At 44.0% G+C, this 20,472-nt stretch overlaps 1 protein-coding gene across 1 annotated transcript in view; it reads left to right on the top strand.

Annotated features, from left to right (window-relative positions):
* Nucleotides 1–20,472, top strand: part of LOC124595757 (mitochondrial carrier protein Rim2) — a 161,397-nt gene that overhangs the window by 130,356 nt on the left and 10,569 nt on the right. The window contains exons 4-5 of the mRNA XM_047134635.1: nucleotides 5,772–5,896; nucleotides 16,036–16,261. Coding sequence (XP_046990591.1) covers nucleotides 5,772–5,896; nucleotides 16,036–16,261 — 351 coding nt within the window. The remainder of the gene's footprint in view (nucleotides 1–5,771; nucleotides 5,897–16,035; nucleotides 16,262–20,472) is intronic.

Below are 20,472 nucleotides of genomic sequence, written 5' to 3'. Positions count from 1 at the left end.
CTACGTGGGCCAGCCGGCCTCGCGACCAGGAAGTCAGTCGGGGTGTCCCTGCTAGATAGCAGTTCACCGTGGCATTAGGCAGACATATGTTAAGCGATGCATGATCCATAGACTGAACTGCGATTCAGCACTACCTCTAGCGCGTGCACGTGCCAATAGGCTCACAGATACAGTCCATCAATACAGCACTCAACTACCTTTTTAGTTTGTCGTTCAGTCGTTCGCACATAGTCCGTCGTGCTTCAAAAAAGTCTGTATTTTTCAATACCGTAACTTCTACAGCAGTGAAAAGACACGGTCCAGTCAACGCTGTGACCACCTGTCAAAAGCCTGAAAATATTTTGGGGCGCGGACGTGCAGGAAGTGTCACTGACAGGTTCAGGAAGGTACTGATGTGGAGCCATGTCGAATCCAGTGCCGTTACGATATGTTTCTCGGTATGGCGCAAACAGCCGGATCGAGGTGATCCCAACTTCGACTGGGTTTAAACCGGGGAGTTTGGTGGCCAGGGGAGTACGGTAAAGTCATTCTGGTGTTCTTCCAACCGCGCACGCACGCACCCACAGCAACACGTTGCAACGCCATGCTGGTACATGCCGTCGTGCCGAGGAAAAACATTCCGCATGTAGGAACGGACATGGTCCCCCAAGGATAGGTACATACTTCAGTTGATCCAGTGTGCCTTGCAGAATGTCGAGATATAGGGAATGCACGAAAACATTCCCCAGACGATAACGCTCCTTCCTCCGTCCCGGACTCTTCATTGAATAGTTGCACGTCTGTTCTCCCCTATACGTCTCCGCAGCCGTTGTTCACCTATGTCGGCTATGGCCCACGGTGTACCGAAGTTGCCTCAGCGCCTGTTCTGGATAGCGCTATTTCATATGCACGATAAACTTTAACCACGGCAGCACACGAACAATTTACACATTCAGCCGTTTCGGAAATGCGTCCATCCTTGGTCCAAAAGTCGGTGATCATGCCCTTTTGTAGACGTTAGATAAATCTGACAGTTTCCGCATTACAACAATTTTTTTTTCTTTTTTTCCGCCATCGCCCCTTGCTTGCCCGGTACACTGCGTGCTGCATCTGTGATTGGTTATTGCACGTTGACGTCGAACATAAGCGGTGGCTACATTAATGTAACTGAACCGTGTAGAAACTTCGAGCAAAGTTTAATTTACGTGTAGGACTAATTTTTCGCGGGTGAAGTTGAGGCGGACGAGGTAATTGAAAATTAATGAATTATGAAATTGAGCCTACGTGATCATCAGAAGTGAATGTTTGTGCAAAAAGTATAGAGACTGCATTAATAAAAAATAGAGATAAATTAAGACTGTGGTTTTAATCCTTCACGTCTTCTACGTAGTATCCTCTCAATTGAGTACAATGCACAGAACGCTCATACATCCAGGTGAAACTGCCAGAAAAGTCCTCCTTTTGGATGTTGCTGAACTACCGCTTCACGTTGGCTTGAATGTCGGCTTATGTCGTCCCAGCGTTTCACTCTTCATGTGAATTACTGTACTCTTATCGTTTTGTAGTAGGTTCGTATTTATCACACACAGTCTCGGAACTTTTTGGTCGACGGACGACGTGATGACACAGAACTAAATGTCCGTCATTTGGACGTCAGACGAACATCAGACACGGTGTTATTTTACGTTACTCCATATTTCAGACTGAATTGGGGCATACATTCAATGACATCGTTTAACTATGTTGTTAGCTGGTTTACAGCACAGTTGAGTTACAGCTGAAGCGATTGTCTTATCTCGTGCTGTTTTGAAGTTAAAAGCGTGCAGTGCGAGCACGAGTGGACAACAGTCACATTTCTAGCGGCAAGCGCTACAACCTGTTTGAACTGCGTGCTGGTGTGAGCCTTTTTACATAAATATGTCCAACAGAAAAGACAGAGGTTGGAAACTGACTGAAAATATTGTGTGTTAGACAGAGGTAGACGAGCTGCCTCGTATTGTGCAGTATTGACGTACTCCGCGAAGTACCTCGAAACAGCTATCTGAAGCGTTCTGTGCGCGACACCTCAGGAAGTTGATTTACTGGGCGGCGCTGATCGTGTGCGTCTACATATTCCTTTACGGGCAGTAGTAGCTGCCAGCAGTGATCATGAGGTGTGTATCATACATACACGGCACACAGTCGTCAAGTCTTAACAACAGTTCCTCATTTTGCAGTTAACTGACTACCTTAAACTGCGTAACATAGGCGTAATAGATTATATAATACTGGAAAAAGGTTTTCATCACTTACATTTCGGCGGAAAAGTGTAGGCTTTAGATACAGGAGCAGCAAGGAATGAAACAATAGATCTTGTGAATCTCAAATAATTTTACTACGATAATCCTGTACGTTGCAACTGGCTTCGTTTCCCTTTGGCATGCTGTTCACAAGGCTGGATGGCGTTCTCTCTCTCTCTCTCTCTCTCTCTCTCTCTCTATATATATATATATATATATATATATATATATATATATAGTGTAGCCATGTACGGAAGTGTAACATGGTTCAGACAGAAAGAGAATAGATGATTTTGAATTCTTCTGTAGAAGAATGCTGAAGATTTGATTGGTAGATCGTGTAACCAATGAGATTATGAACAGAATTACAACAAAAATACATAAGACTTTCAATTATTTGTTTTAATTACAATATCTTTTCCTGACCTTATCCCGTGTTCCCACGGGCTCGTCATGTTAATCTAGATTCGGTAGTGCTGCTGTTACGGGGTGGCTGGATCTCCTCCTCCTCCTCCCCTCTTCCCCCCCTCCCCCCCTCCTCCCTCCCCCTCCCCCTCCCCCCCTCCTCCCCTCCCCTACTGTCCCCAGTCCCGGCGGGGAAGGAGTCTGTGTACCCCCTCCCCCCATCTGTCTCCGTCTAATGTTATACCAAGTGTGTGAAAGTGTGAGACGCTTTCGGAATGTATGCGAATCGTGTAACTGAGGCGGACCGTCGACATCAACCCCGTATTCATCCAGTCGGAGGTGATGAACCACATCCAGGCTGGTATACACAACGGCCCTCGTCGCTAATTCCCTGGACGGATTCTATGCGGGGCCGGTGCGCCTCCCTGAATCCCGAAAGCGGAGTGCTAACGAGCAAGGCTATTCGGGCACGTTGTTTTATTAGAATGTAAAATGCCTTAATACATTGTCTAGTCACATTAATGTAATCATCTGTCAGAAGCCTGAACAACCAGATTTCGTAGCAAGTAGGGGTGGATATGGTCGCCAAGGATACATGCATACTTGCGTTGATCCACTATACTTTCCAGGATGACGAGACCACATGGGGAATACGATGAAAACATTCCCCAGACCATAACTCCCTCTCCTCTGGCTTAGACTCTTAAGAATGTTGCACGGTATTTGCTTTCAGCCGTTTCTCGCCGTACACGCCAACGGCCACGGAGTATAAAACGTGATTTCATCTGGAAAGGCCATTTGTGGCCACTCAGTAGACGTCCATTTGCGGTACTGGTGTGCAATTTCCAGGCTTCCTAGTCGAAGAGCAGCAGTTAGCATGGCGCATAAACCGGGCGCCTGCAACGGAGGAGGCCTATATGCAGCTACGCTCGCTGTACATATCTCCGCAGCTGTCGCTCACGCCTGTGGTCCATGACCCGTGGTGCACCAGAGTTGCTTCGGCGCTGGTTTTGCATAACGGCGGCGCCGTGAACAGTTCACGAACTTAGCCGTTTCGGAAGTGCTTCTATCCTTCGCGCGAGAGAGAATTTGAATGTTAGATAAATCTCTCCCTTTCCGCATATTACAACGGCGGCAGTGTTTTTCCGCGTGTTGCCCCGTCCCCGACATGCCGTATCACCCTTCCAGTGCTAGTGCTGCCACCTGCCTACCTGTGCGTTATTGCAGGCTGACGTCGAGCATTGTCGGTGGTCACGTTAATATGACTGGACCGTGTGTGATATTTTTAGTACATCAGTGGTTAGGTCAGTACATCGCTTTTGTATAACTTACAAGAAATGGTTCAAAGCGAAATACATAATTCGGAAAACAATCTGTCCCAAAATTTGAAAAGTACCTATGTCAGAAAATTGATTTACGAACTACAGCCATAATGAGTATTTCACTTAAAAGGGAAGCTTCCCATCGCATCCTGTTCAGATTTAGTGGTAAGAGGGCCCAATGGTCAATCCGTCAAAAACTGAAGACAGATCAAGCATGAGAACAGAAAGAAGGTGCAGTTGACTGTAAAAAAATAGAAATAGTAACAGTAACTGTGTTGGACTACAATGCTGGCGAGCCGTGTTCAAACTTCCCTACTTCCCTTTTGCCTTTTCTTTTTTAGATGTCGTGTGTGTGTGTGTGTGTGTGTGTGTGTGTGTGTGTGTGTGTGAGAGACGTCAGTTTGCAACAACGAGGTGTAATGTGGGGACCTATAATGACAGTTGAGTCTGCACAAGTACTTTATCAGCAGCCGAAAGGAAGTGACTTTCGAATGGGAACAGCAAACGTATGATGACAAGACTTCCCGAAAAACACGTCTGGTGTGTGATACACGGAATTAGTGACAATATGTCCCTCATATGACAGGAATCTCTTACCGACGCACCTAATTTGTACGCCTGGTACGTGAGATATGCATCCTTGCTCGATTTAAGTGTTCGCATGAATGTGAACCTGATCCCTCCGAAGAAAATGATGAAAACGTAATAGTTTGTCACATAAGCTGCAACAAATGAATGCAACAATTTCAAATTCACAGTTTCTGTGTGCTGTTTCAAAAGGTACGTTTTTAACCTTTTTGAAGTTGCGTTCCGTTTCGGAAGTCTTGACTCTTGAATTCCTCTGTTCTAACATAGTTCACACCCGTTAAATTTTTTGTTTACATTTCTGCATAGTTCACACCCGTTAAATTTTTTGTTTACATTTCTGTGAGACGCCCGTGGTATTCTGCCTGCTCTCACTATTCAACACATTTACTTACCACGGTAACGTAATATTAACACATGACTTATAGTCTAGTTCAGTGTATAGTATGCGAACTGAAAGAAAACAAACGTGTCAATGATCGGACGGACAGTTCATAATTGTGAGAAAAAAATAAATGGCACGAGGGAGTTTTGAACACGGCTCGCCCGCTGGGCAGTCCAACACCATGACACCCAGGACCTCATTGCTGTTTCAGGCTGTTCTTTATTGCACTTCTTGTATCGTTCATTGTTCCTCTTTTGACTTTTTTCACAGTTTTCATGCTTGATCTGAGTTGGGGAGAGGGGGCGGGGGTGAGATAGGGAGCTTCCCTTGTTACGACGGCAATAGTGAATACAATTCTGAACACTACCTGTACATGAGCCTGTTAATGGGAGGTTCCCTGTACTTTCACTAATTTCCCTTCTTTCGAGAAGTATGTGTTTTTCTTTTTTCGCATAAGTAGAGGAACATCGCTTTCTGTCTTGCCTTACTCAACTGGCTGTGACTTGCCGACACTCAAACCGTGGCTGATTCGTTGACAGTACTTACGGCCAGCCCGAGGATGTGAGACTTTCCTTGCCTGTACTCTGTGTTAAATGTAGCTTGTAGTTTATACAATTTCACACCTTTTTTGGAGAAACTTTAGTTTTCCTGCTATTTTGTTACCCGGAAATAAGCTGAGGAGGGTCCCACAGACGCGGGCTGTTGCCACTGTGGCGGCTTCTCTTTTTCAGCTGCGTGCCGGGCAGGGGGCGGTAGCGGTAGTCTGGGCTGAGCGCTAGGGCAGTAAGCAGCACGCAGGGCGCTTCTCTGCCGCAGGTTTCGTCGCGTCCACGGCCACCAACCCCATCTGGTTCGTCAAGACGCGCCTCCAGCTTGACTACGCGCGCGACGGGCACCGCATGACGGCGGCGCAGTGCATCCGCAGGATCTACAAGACCAAGGTAAGCCGACTAATTCTCGTATTGGCATTGACCCCCAGAGGATAATAACACAAGGAGACAACACTCGGCGACTATCAGCCAAATTGAACAGCGCTGCGCCATGTTTTATGTCTTCAGTACAAAGGGACGTGGTGTAGGATAGTGGCAGATACTATCAGGGAGACGATGTAAAATACAGACTGGCAATAGTAAGCAAAGCCTGAAAGAGAAGGAATTCGCTAACATTGAATATACACTGAAGATCCAAAGAAACTGGTACAGGTGCCTAAATCGTGTAGGGCCCCCGTGAGCACGCAGACGTTCCGCGACGAGCCGTCCCATGGACTCTACTGTCTGAAGTATTGCTGTAGAGAAGTGACACCATGAATCTTGCAGGGCTGTCCGTAAATCCGCAAGAAAACGAGGGGGTGGAGATCTCTGAACTGCGCGTCGCAAGACATTCCAGATATGCTCAATAAAGTTCATGTCTGGGGAGTTTGGTGGCCAGATGAAATGTTTAAGCCGGTCGCGGTGGTCTCGCGGTTCTAGGCGCTTAGTCCGGAACCGCGCGACTGCTACGGTCGCAGGTTCGAATCCTGCCTCGGGCATGGATGTGTGTGATGTCCTTATGTTAGTTAGGTTTAAGTAGTTTCAAGTTCTAGGGAACTGATGACCACCGATGTTAAGTCCCATAGTGCTCAGAGCCATTTGAACCATTTTTTGAAATGTTTAAACTCGGGAGTGTGTTCCTGGAGCCCCTGCGTAGCAGTTCTGGACGTGTGCGGTGTCGCATTATCCGGCTGGAATCGCCCAAGTCTGTCGAAATGCACAACGGACATGAATGGATGCAGGTGATCAGACATGATGCTTACGTAGGTGTCACCTGTCAGTCTTATCTAGACGTATCAGGGGTCCCATATCACTCCAACTGCAAGCGCCCCACACCATTACGGAGCTTCCACCAGCCTGAAGTCTCCTGCTGGCTTGCATGGATTCGTGAAGTTGTGTCCATACCCGTAAACGTCCATCCGCTCGATCCAATTTGAAACGAGACCCATCCGATCAGGCAACATGTTTCCAGTCATCAACAGTACAGTGTTGATGTTAACAGCCCCAGGCGAGGCGTAAAGCTTTGTGTCGTGCAGTCAGCAAGGGCACACGAGTGTACCTTCGGCTCCGAAAGCTCATATCGATGATGCTTTGTTGAATAGTTTGCACAATGACACTCGTTGATGGTCCAGCATTGAAATCTGCAGCAATTTCCGGAAGGGTTGCAGTTATATCACTTTGAAAGATTCTCTTGAGTCGCCGTCAGCCCCGTTCTTGCAGGATATTTTCCCGGCCGCAGCGATGTCGGAGATTTGATGTTCTACTGAATTCGTGATGTCGCGGTACACTCGTGAAATGAAATGGTCGTATGGGAAAATCCCCACTTTGTCGCTACCTCGGAGATCGTGTGTCCCATAGCTCGTGCGCCGACTAAGATACCACGTTCAAACTCGCTTAAATCTTGATAACCTGCCATTGTAGCAGCAATAACCGAGCTAACAATTACGCCATACAATTTTTGTCTTATACATGCGTTGCTGACCGCAGCGTCGTATTCAGATTGTTTACGTATATATCTGTATTTGAGTACGCATGCCTATACCAGTTTCTTTGGTGCTTCAGTGTATATTTGTTAGGAAGTATCTTCTGAAGGTATTTATTTGGACCGTACCTCTGTTTGAAGTGCAACGTCGGCGATAAACAGTTCAGACAAAAAAAAGACAAACTTTTGAAATGTAGTGCTACAAAAGACTGCAGGAGATTGGACGAGTAGTTCAGATTAGTAGTGCAGAGGTACTGAATAGAAGACAGATGCAGAGGCAGATTAATTCTTCAGTACAGTAAGCAGATTCAAACGGGTATAGGTTGCCGTAGTTAGAGAGATGAAAGAACAGGGCAGACTAGTATGGACAGTACCATCAAAGCAGTCTTCAGACTGAAGATGACAGTAATACAGGGTGTTCATAAATTATCTTGACAGCTTAAGACTAATACGTTTAACACTATAATAGATATTAACAAATGGTTCTCAGCATGTGATAACTGTTTTTTTTTTCTCACCCATACACTCCATTGTGTGCACCATTAGTGGCACAGATATCTAGTCTGAATCCAAAGTCTCTACATGTACGAGTCAAGGTCTCCACGGTGAGACACGTTCAGATCCATTGCGAATGCGTGCCTTAACGCCCTGTGGTCCCTAACCTTGGTTCGGTACGCCAAATCCTTTACAAAACCCCACAGGCAGAAGTCTAGTGGCGTGAGGCCAGGGGATTGTGGCGGGCGTCTAAATGGACCATCTCGTCCCATCCACGTATCCGAAAACTTTTCATTTAGAAATTGACGGGCTTTTGCGTCGTCTTCAAGGTAAAAGCTTAGTTACCACATGTTGAAAACCATTTGTTAATATCTAGTATAGTTTTTAAGTTATTAAAATCGTAAGTTGTACAGATAATTTATGGACACCCTGTATGTCAAATAATTACGAAATAACACCCATCTCATAATGATGAAAAGTTAACACTTGAGTCTTTCTGCAGTGTGTGTAAGGTTGTAAGGCTGTAATTAAACTTTCGCTGCTTGAGTCAGTGTAGACGGAAAACTATTTTCCGTCTGATTACCCAAATTTATATGAATAATGTTCAGACTGTGCGCTGCAGTATTTGTTATGTTCGTAGCGTTAGTGTCCTGACTTTCCGTTTGGCGCCGGTACGGCTACGTAGGGTCGAAACACAAACCTCAGTGTGCATTGCGGTTGAACACAACCAACATGTGTCTGGACGACACAGGAGTTCAAGTAGTTCGAATTAACTGACGGTGTGGGAATTGCTCCTGGGAGAGGCCGACGGTTAATAGCACCACAAATTGGTGAAGCTACTGTTGCCATGGCGGCGTATGCTGGACGCAATGTGCGATCTTCAAACAGTGCACGAGCTGTCACGACAGCTGAACATTCCATGGTCCACCGTTGTTTAGGACAGCAGTAGAGGAATGTCTAGTCTATTGCCGTTCCAGGCTGCCGTGGATGCAGTCGGTCGTCACGCTGAGCGACATTTATAACCTGGAACGTAAAAGTGGTCCGCAGCTGACAAATGTCACCGTCTCAAGTGGAAATTAAAATCTTGCTTTCAACAGTTTATTCGTTATTTCTCGTTCCTATATCCTTTCAGATGTTTCCACGATGCTTTAATCAGTCATTTGACACGGGACCCTCTTAAGTAGCGAATGTTTAATTATAACCACCTTCTGTATATAAAAATTACGTCAACAATTGGCTTATGTTGCTTTTTGTTAACTTATAATAGTGCTAAGAAAATGTATTCAAGTTTTATTACACAAATAAACCAATAAACCAATACATCAATGTACACAAAATAAAACAGTTACAGTACATGTGTAAACCTGTATACATCAGTTCAGAAATTCTGTACATACCGTGCAAAACAAAACACGAAGTGTTGCTTTTAAAACAGCTGCAGAATGATCTCGCAAATCAAAATCTGGCGGCTGATAAGAGGCGTGGCACCGCGGGAACGCGAGGTCGCCGTCCGTTTCTGTTGTCGCAGGGATAGCGTAGTCAGTCACTTCGTTTGCTTTTACTTGAGAGTAGCAACCTCGTTAAATTTCCTGTTAGTGCCAAAGAGGATTAATTGTTTTCGTTCAACTCCCGGCTTTCAGAGACTAAACAGTGAAATGATGTCTGTAGGGATAATACAAACTTGCACAGAGCTTACTATAGCTAAATAACAAAGAATCCTTTAAGATAAATGTAAATTGTGAATGGAATTTTAAGTAACAATTTATTGGGTTTTATTTTTTCACTTAAAGACAGTCTAATGAAGATAGGGAGGTAAGACCACGAAAGGGTATTGACTAACAGATTTTTATAACTTGTCTGTTGACAATGTTGACATACTGTTTGTGTACTGCAGCCACGGTTCCATCTCTTCTAACTCAAGTACTTCGTTCCGTGTATAGAAGTAGGGGTGCAATATACAGATTCAGATTATAGTGATCATTATTTAAAATCAACAGTAGCCAAAGTACTGAATTCAGGGAGCAGCATGATGGACTAGGAATGAAATAATAACATTGTGGTGGATTTTTTACACCTGCCCCTGCAGCCACTTTTAGAATGCTCCACTGTGCTGTAAGTTAAGTGACGAAGTATCCTTACTATGGACAGAATGAGCCAGGCGGACCTGTAAGTGTTCCCTTGTAGTACTGGGGCAAGGGAATAGCGTTCAAGTCGTGGACTGTACTGTTCTAACTGCTGAAACACTTTCCGGTCGGAGTGACTTGTTAGCTACACCGAAGATCCATTCCACCAGGTCACACAACAAGAGTGAGAAATATGAAAGACGGAGATAGAATTTAACTGGTCGGAATAATTTCCAATACGTCCGCAGTTCGAACGTAATGGGCCCTTGAAATTGTGCTTTCTTAACGAAGTGGTTCTGCCAATTCTGTTTGCTGTCCTCCATGCCATGGAGGTAATGTAGCGGCCAGCAGATGGTTCCTCATAGACGTTCTCAGATTGGCCTGTAACCAGGGTTCTATATTGCAGAACGCAGAAAATGACTTGTAACTTGGGGGCCAAACGAAGAGAACACCAGACTTAATTACTGTCAGATTCTCACAAACCTTCACGTAGCGTGGGCGTGACAACTGGGAGCATTATTGGAGATCTTTCTGCTTTCGAAAAGAGTAGTGGTCTTTGGTCTGATGGTTTTCCTTACCTCACAGTTTAAAGTGCATAATACGAGACGTCTTAAAAGTCCGTGCAAAGTCAGAGAGATGCCATCACCGGCGCTTATCGAGGTCATGTTTAGTTAGTAGCATCTTTGGAAAGAACGCACACCAAGTTTCAGCCATATTGGTCTATTTCTTTGTTTGGCATTCGTGTGAATCAAGGAAGTCGAGTGATTGTCAAAAAATGGTCGAAAAAGAATTTCGTGTGGTGGTTAAACATAACTTTATGAAAGGCAAAACGCCTCAGGAGACAAGAGAAGCTTGATAAACATTACGGTGACTCTGCACCTTGGATTAGAACAGTTAATAACTGGTTTCAAAATTTTCGGAGTGGCCACATGGGCACAAGTGATGCTGAACGTTCTGGACGTCCCGTGGAGGTTACGACTCCAGAAATCATTGCCAAAATCCATGATACGGTGATGGATGACAGAAGAATTAAGGTTCGTGAGATTGCTACTGCTGTGGGCATCTCGAATGAACGGGTACATATTATTTTGCACAGACATTTGGACATGAGAAAGCTATCCGCAAGATGGGTTCTGCGATTGCTCACGCTTGAGCAAACCGGAATCGTGTAAAGTGTTGCAAGGATGGTTTGCAGTTGTTCAGTAAGAATCCGCAGGACTTTAAGCATCGTTTCGTCACTGTGGATGAAACATTGATACATTACTATACTCCTGAGACCAAACAACAATCTAAACAATGGTTTAACAAGGGAGCATCTGCACCAAAAAAGGGGACGACCATTCCTTCTGCCGGAAACGTTATGGCGACTGTCTTTAGGGATTCCCAAGGGATAATCCTCATCGACTATTTGGAAAAGGGTAAAACCTTTACAGGTGAATATTATTCATCGTTATTGGACCGTATGAAAACCGAGCCCCAAGAAAAACGCCGGCGAGTGGACCGCAAAAAAGTCCTTTACCATCACGCCAATGCACCAGCACACACCTCAGCCGTTGTGGTCGCAAAATTAATGGAAGTAGGATTCCAACTCGTTTCACATCCACACTATTCTCCAGACTTGGCTCCCTCGGTCTACTATTTGTTCCCCAATGTGAAGAAATGGCTGGCGGGGCAAAGATTTTATTCAACCGAGGAGGTGATTTCAGCAACTAATAGCTATTTTGCAAACTTGGACAATTCCTATTATTCGGAAGGGATAAACAAATTAGAACAGCGTTGGACGAAGTGTATAAGTCTGAAAGGAGACAATGTCGAAAAATAAAAAAGGTTTACCCCAAACACGTAAGTACTTTTTATTTTTGCGCGGACTTTTCAAACGCCCCTCGTACATCATGGGCTGTTAAGATAAAACCTAACTTGTAATTCGTCAGAAACGCTGCAAATCGTGTTAAGTGGCAAATCTTCCAGTTGAGCGGAAGTGGCAAATCTTCTAGTTGAGCAGATGAAACAACTGTCGGAGTATTTACGCCATCAGCGATTGGAATCTCAGCTGTCAGAGCTGTTCATTGCACCATTTAAGTGGTAAATTTGTGGTAAGGTCTTATGGGACCGAACTGTTGAGGTCATTGGTCCCTAAGCCTACTCACTACTTATTCTAACTTTTAGATTATGCTAAGAACACACACACACACACACACACACACACACACACACACACACACGGACCGTGACAAGACCGCACAGCTACTCCACGCGGCACCATTTGAGTGAAAGAGTGCTTCGACATGGATTATTGCAATCGTATCATCTGTCAACAACCTAAAAAAATGATCATTTAACGTCACGCATTTAGCTTTGTGACAGTAGCGTATTTCTTGCACCAGTTTCTATTTGAACGGTGTGGAATTTAAAATTATTTCTGTGGGTGCACCGTAGACTCTTAAAAGTTACAGGGCGGCAGCGCCTTTGCTGATTGTGGCAGGTCGTGATCAGCGTCAATCCACTAATGTTCGCAGGGCTTGATATCACTGAGTACGAACAAGACTCAGCGCTTTATAAAGTGTCCGTTACAGACACATTCAGGTCCATCGCTACTTAAATGACGCGCTGTAAGCAAGCGTGCGGTGGTGATTGTGTGCTATCAGGTGGCCTGCAAATGTTGAGTGTGAGCTATTGCTTTTCAATTCTCTGAGGCGTTCTGTGTACCTGGTTCTGAAATTTCTACGTGTTTGGCCCATACACAGATTGACAGCAGTTGCAAGTAAGTCGGTATATACCGGACTGGCTGTATTTGTGTTGGTAGTATTTCTTCCAGGTCTGCTTTGTATTGTGTTGTTGGTTCTGTATGCTATGTTGAGTCCTTGTTTCTTTAGTATATTACCCACTTTGCGTGTGACTAGTTGCTGAGGAAATAAGAAACAATCAAAGACAACAAAACCACCATAAAAGAAAACACAGAGGCTGCTGAAGAAAAAACATACAGAAAACTACAGAACAAATTAACACAAGAAAATGCCATCATCACAAAATCCGGCAAGGGTAATTCAATAGTAGTCATAAACAGGAATACATTGCCAAGACATTAGAATTTATGCAAAGCAACACCACCACAGAATTAAGAAGTGATCAAAGAAACCGAAAAAGTCTCTCTCTCTCTCTCTCTCTCTCTCTCTCTCTCTCTCTCTCTCTGCCCCAGTTCTGAAAACACACACACACACACACACACACACACACACACACACACACACAGCGACCACCACATATGCCCAATACACTTAAAACCCGCGCGTCTCACCTAACCAAATGGGCTATGAAACAAAGGAATGCTACACAGCCACTGCCTATGTTTGGATAAATATGAGAAAGTGCCGTGTCAAGCGACCATAGGTTACGAAATCTGCCTATTCACTTCGCCAACAACATCACACCACAACACCAAAACCGTAAGTTACACTCGAAAAACGTGATGTATACTCATTACCGTTTGTAAATGCATAAGAAACAAAAATAAAAATTACGTTTTGCTCTTTGCAGATAAGTTGTAGATTGTGTAGCAGAATAGCTACCAAAATGTCAAATAGTAACATGTAAGGTATGTAAACTAATGCATACAGCCACTCTTTTTGCCAATTAGCTATAAATAGAAATGACATAATGTTATAAACACATAGTGCATCAGATCGTTAATAAATTTCTCACCTGTGAACTATGAACAAATGATGTATAATATTTTACAACAATTACTCATTCACAATTGTATATATTATGTACGAAAAGTTTCGCTAAATGTTAATATGTAACAACGATTTAACAATTAGAAAACATAAACAACCCACTGAAGATAGCACAAAATGTGCTGAAGCATGTCGGGTGAAACAAAACAGAAAAAAACGTGTCTTGCATAATGCGGAATTCCTATTCCCATTTCGCAGCAATCACGGACACAACAAGAAGAATTGCAACACCACAAGATGATATTAATACAGTTCAAAATTTTACAACTAAATTGATTTGTAGAATACAAGTACTTTCATTGAATTTGTTATTCACTTTTGTCAAAGTACTTTTAACTAATTCTTATTGTTTGCAGGGGGTTTAATTTCTTTTTGTTGTAATATATCTTGATTTGATGCGTATCATATTTGTGAAGATGTTTTGCACTTTAATATAATATAATGCCTGCAAAAAAAAAAAAAAAAAAAAAAAAAAAAAAGCAACGCCCTGGAGGACAGGATCATTTTATCGACAAGTGATGTAGCAGGTAGCTCATTATCGTAGGAGTCGCATCGATACGCAGTGTAACCCCCTTCTGGCGCAACACAAGCGTGTATTCTCGCACGCAAAAGATTATAAAGGTCCAGATGGTCTCCTGCAGTAGTGTGTCCCAAGTGAGCCTTTCGTTGCAATTCGACAATCGTTCATGCAGGCTCTAGAGAACGAGTGAGTTTCCGCATCATGATGGCTCTCACGTGTTCAATTGGTGAGAGATACGATGATCTTGATGGCCAGATGAGTTGTACCCCACGAAGAGCACGTTGAGTTGCAGCAGCTGTACGTGGACGTGCGTTGTCCTGCTGAAAAATTACATCACGTTCCTGTCGAAGAAATGTCAGTAGCACTATGTTTGTGACTGATGACGCCCCCCACGACATGGATCGCTTGTTTCGTGGGCGAATGTGCTCTGAATAAGGCAGCTCAACCGGTCTGCGCCCTACAGTGTTAATCACTCGCATACTAACGGAGCCCATTCTCATCATTGAAGGCAGCAGAAAGCCATTCCATTCTCCAGCCAACTGACGACGCCACAGTAGCCATGTTTGCGGTGTCGTGCTGTCGGTCGTAACATGGCTAGATACAAACGTGATTTTAATCCTGTTGCAAGCAGGCAGTACCCAGTGGTCCCTGGTAACACGGCAATTGCACCTTGTTCCCAAATTTCGTCCCTGTATGATATTCGATCGGCAACCGCTGCTCGACAGTGCGTCGATCTCGACGTGCGGAGCCTGGTGTACAGGTGTGGGAATGTTCCACAGACAATTGTTAAAAGCAGCGACACACCACCGATATATTGTGCTCAACAGATGCCGCAGTCCATCTATACGTCCATCCAGCTTCCCGCAGGCGCACAATGTGATCCCGTTCAATTGGCTGAAATTGTTAAACATGAGTACGTACTCGTCGGTAAGGGATGGATGTTCACTGGAATGATTGTTGCAAACACTGTTCTCCTCTAAACTTAGTATACCGAGCGAGGTGGGGCAGTGGCTAGCACACTGAATTGGCATTTGCGAGGACGGCGGCTCAAACCCGCATCCGTGATTTCCCAAAATCGATTCAGGTAAATGCCGGGATGGGTCCTGTGAAAGGCAATGGCCGACTCTCTTCCCGATCCTTCCGTAATCCGATGGCACCGATGACCTCGCTCTTCGGTCCCCTCCCCCAAATCAACCAATCTAAATTTATCACAGATCGACCCTGCAGAGTCGAAACAGAGGGTGCCCAGGCAGGCTTCCTGAGCCTCATCTCATCACCGATGACCGTGACATATGAATTACAAACACAGCAACCACTCAGTATGCACATACTATACGCTGATGCCTCTGAACACAGTCCTTGAGAATGTTGCATCTTTTTCTGGCAGTGTAACTGCGAAAGCTCTGTTTAAATGTTCGTTCAGTTTATGAATATTTTAAAAGACATACGTAAGCATCACTATTTAATTTGTTTTTTGGCGAAAGCTCCACAAAATAACGCACAAGAATTAAATTATCGAAATCTGTGTTAGGACAAAACCATGAAATGTGCAATACCACGCGCCTCGATAATTTAAAATGAACTGTCCTAATAGCTCGCGTGTCAAGAAAGTGTAGTGAACTGTCAGATACCTCTGATAATGGTACAAGTTCGGACTGTTAGTGTGCGGAAGGAGTGCATGTGGCGCTTGTCCGCAGGGGGTGCTGGGCTTCTACAAGGGCATCTCGGCCTCGTACGTGGGCATCTCGGAGACGGTGGTGCACTTCGTCATCTACGAGGCGCTGAAGGCCCGTCTGGTGGCCCATAGGCACAGCACGGGGTCTGGCGCGCCCTCCGACAGCAGGACGTCCAGGGACTTCCTGGAGTTCATGGCCGCCGGCGCCGTCTCAAAGACGGTCGCTTCCTGCGTCGCCTACCCCCATGGTGAGTACCTCATTGCGAGAGAGAGAGAGAGAGAGAGAGAGAGAGAGAGAGAGAGAGAGAGAGAGAGAGAGAGAGAGAGAATATGATTGAAACAATGTTGCAAGAAGCAGATAGAATTTTAGTCACTGGAAGGATATTAGAAGAGTCCCATAGGTTCAATTTTTGGTATATTTCTATTACTTACATACGTGAATGAACTTCCCCTTAACATTCATCCAGCAGAAATGGCTCTTCTCCTCCTCCTCCTCCTCCTCTCTCTCTCTCTCTCTCTCTCTCTCTCTCTCTCTCTATATATATATATATATATATATATATATATATATATATATATATATATATATATAATCCCATTAGAGAGGAAGCAACACAAGAATTCGTTCATGAGTTTTCAAAGAATCATTTAGAGGGTATCTGCAAATGGACTCACCTTAATTTTGAGAACACTAACTATATTCAGGGCAACAAATAGCCCTACCAACAACTGATGTGGCATCTGAAGAGGAGTCAATAAGAAGGGTAGAATGTTCCATATTTTTAGGTACACGTACTGATGAAAGCTTGAACTGGAGAAAATATGTTACAGAGCAGCTCAGTCAATTTAGATAAGCTCCTTTAGCTCTTCGTATAATTGCTAGTATTCAAAACAAATGAATCAACCTCCTAACTTAATCTGGCCAATGTGGCTGAGCGGTTGTAGGCGCTTCAGTCTGGAACCGCGCGACCGCTACGGTCGCAGGTTCGAATCCTGCCTCAGGGATGGATGTGTGTGATGTCCTTAGGTTTAAGTAGTTCTAAGTTCTAGGGGACTGATGACCTCCGATGTTAAGTCCCATAGTGCTCAGAGCCATTTGAGCCTAACTTAATATTTTTCGTATTTTCGCTAAGTATTGCCGTACGAATCAATTGTCTGGCGTAGTTAATTACCTAGAAAGTATTGATTTCATAAAAATGAACAGTGAGAATATTATGCGGTGTTCTCCGGTACTCATCGTGGAGGTAACATCTTTTTCCTAAAAAAAAAAAACGAAAATATTTTGTTGAATCCCCCCCTACGTACAGAGAAATTACAACCTTAATAAAATAACAGTAAGTAGAGCTCGCACTGGAGGATTCAGATATCCATTTTTCCCACGTGTTGTTAGCATGGAACGCTCGAGAAATAATCTGTAAGTGGTTCTGTGAACCCTCTGCGAAGACTTAATAGTGAACTGCAGAGTACCGAGCGTAGATTTAGAAATATTTAAGTAAATGCCGAGCCATCTGAATAGAGGAATAGTCACTTGGAGCAACGCACAGTTAGAAAGATACCCACCGTAAATAAGGAAGTTAACAGTCGCCTTCGCCTAACACTCTTTATCCAATTTTTGTTCTACACGATTTATACCATAAGATATGTCCCTTTGGCGCTGGGCGTTGTCCCAGATTGACTTCGCCTTCTTGTGTGTCCCATTAAACAAAATCGATGTGTGTGGCGCACTTGTAGAAACTGCAAATGTTCAATACGTACGAAACTTAATTTCGCCCTGCCATCATTTAAATTTTCTATAGTCTTCTTAAATAACTTGGGGAAAATCAATGGTTCTTTAGTCATAACCATCTCAAAGTTCTTTCCCCGCCATTTCCACCTTCTTCCTATGAGCTACTAACCCGTCTCCAACGACCGAGTAGTTGTGGAGATGTTACTTATTTTGCCTGTTAGTCACATATTTCTACAGTTATTATTGAATTTTATCTAGAGTATTTTAATAATTTAGTCTGATGGATATAATTTTGATACACACACGCCGTAGAAGCCAGATTATCTTTTGGACTTCTTTAAAAGTAAAAAAAGAAAAAAATCAGCTACACCCCTATGTACTTGCCTGACACATACTAGTATGCATTTCAACAACACGGAAAAGTGACGCAGCTCGTGTAAACATTCTTCATGCGGAAGTCAATATTTATCGCGACTCTCTATTGAATTTATGCGATTCTTCCAGTCACCCAGTTCTGCAATTGGCTAAGTTACCATGTATGATTGCTTAGAGATACGTAACGGAGGAGGAAGTACGCTTTGCTATTTACATTAGAAACAGCTGCGTCCTTGGCAGACAACCAATATCAACCATTGTTTCGCTCTTATTACGTTATTCTCGAATGCAGAAGTGATTCACATACTTCGCTAATAACGAACCCCCATCGCTACTTAAGTTCATACTTCGGCTTTACTTCCTTTTTTTACACGAACATTATGCGAGCTTCTCGAGTGGCTGTGCGCAGTAAGCTGCCTTCATACGTTGTGTATCACCTTTGACCAGTGAGACTTCAGGGCAGGTGCCAACGCAGATTGGCAGGGGCCGTGCAACCTCCGCAAACGCCTCTGCGAGAATTTTGGCAGCATATCCAACTCCCACGTTGGCGAAGGCGAAAGTTGCGTAAACAGTGCGCAACGCACGGATATGCAAATTAGCAGGTTGGAAGTGAGACGAGTGCTCTGAAAATAGCGCTTCTGAAGGTGGGAAGAGAACGTAAACACAATAGCTGCAGCTGCTTTATTCATCCATAGGATCACTTTAACATGGCTTTTGGACATGAACCATCCCGGCATTTGCACGAAGGAATGTGAGGAAACCACGGAAAACCTAAATTAGAATGGCCGGATGAAGACTGGAGCCTCCGCCATCTCGAATAAAAGGCCAATCTGCATAAAAAAAGTGCTGCCTCATTTGGTTTATCCCAAATTGAAATGTTGCATATGGTTAGGGCCTCCCGTCGGTTAGACTGGAAGCCTGGTGCAAGTCTTTTTACTTGACGCCACTTGAGCAACTTGCGTGTTGGATGATGGTGATGAAGACAACACAGCACCCATTCCTCGAGCGAAGAAAATTTGCTATTTTGCTGGAAATTAAACCCGGCCCCGTCGTATGTCATTCTGCCGCGCTCACCACTCAGCTATGAAAGCGAATGGTTTATCCCTAGTGTACAGTACTATTTTACACGGCAGTTATTAAATAATAAAAGGCGAATGCTTCACTTTTATTATTTTCTCACTGCAGACTGTCTGCGGCTTCTGCAAACGCGTCAAAATAATCGAACGAGTTGGTGGCTTCCAACTCCCCGGAGGCCTTATACATAGTTGAATTGATGTACATTGAAGGCTAAGTTCCGGGGTAGTAAGCGTCTCTTTGTCAGTTTTCAGCAGCCAGTAAGGTTTGTTTCAACGACGTTACGTCATTTCAGCGCCACGCCCGAAATTAAAAGTTTACTTAAACTCAGCGCACCAGATGAGCGTTTTAAATGGTTTAATGAAATAATCGCACGGTGTTGAAAAACATACAGTTGGCGGTTGATCCAAAATTGTGCTGATTTTACTCTTGCTTTGTGAAAGAACAGAGTGTCTTAAATTTTACATAGTTGGCACTACTAGGTACTCCAGCATGCCGCTATTGTAGGTCACTGTTACCGCCATCCTCACACAACTTCGTTGTTAGCGACAGGAAAGTCTCGTGGACATAGCGATTACGCGAGTCTGGAAATGTTCTTAATTGAGTTTCAACAACACAACGTGGGTGCATAAAAAAATTGCATCGTAAGCCTCTTCAAAACCTGTTCGTCATAACCTTCATAACCTTCATCAAAGTGGTATTTGGTTAACTCAAGTCAAAAGTGTTTAGATCTCACAGCCACAGAATTAATACGAAAACAGTTGTTTATCTATAAGTAATGTCACGAAGACTGAAATTCAGTGCAAGGATGAAATCTAGTTGATGGTTTCAGATATGCACTAGTTATATAACGTTTCATTAGCAGCGGCGTCAGAATTCTGTGTTGCCGATAGGTTACAGATTCGCTGCGTCACGTTCAGCAAGACTTTAAACCTGATACGAGACTATCTTCAAGCGAGAAACAAACCAAAAAACAGGGCTTAATACCCCGTAAATAACGTCTCACTCTACTGGAGAAAAAGTGTGTTGCAGTTAATAGCTTCCCCCACTACGCAGCTTTAGAAATTGCTAAGGTCCTGTTTATCAGTTTGGGAGGGCAGAATAGCTGCGGCTTCATGCGGACTGGAGTTAATGAGCGATCTAATACTTCGCTGCGATTTTTTTCTTTCCCCTCTATTAACCAGTTCCTGCAAAGACACACTACCTTCAAAGGTACATAGACACTGAGGGTTTTGACAATTTCCTGCTTCCTTAATCTGTACTGAAATTAAATTTATTGCAGAT

Source organism: Schistocerca americana, chromosome 2 (genome assembly GCF_021461395.2).
Source record: "Schistocerca americana isolate TAMUIC-IGC-003095 chromosome 2, iqSchAmer2.1, whole genome shotgun sequence".
NCBI classification, from domain to species: Eukaryota; Metazoa; Arthropoda; class Insecta; order Orthoptera; family Acrididae; genus Schistocerca; species Schistocerca americana.
The sequence above is the reverse complement of the archived record's forward strand: the minus strand, read 5'-3'. Positions and strand labels throughout refer to the sequence as shown.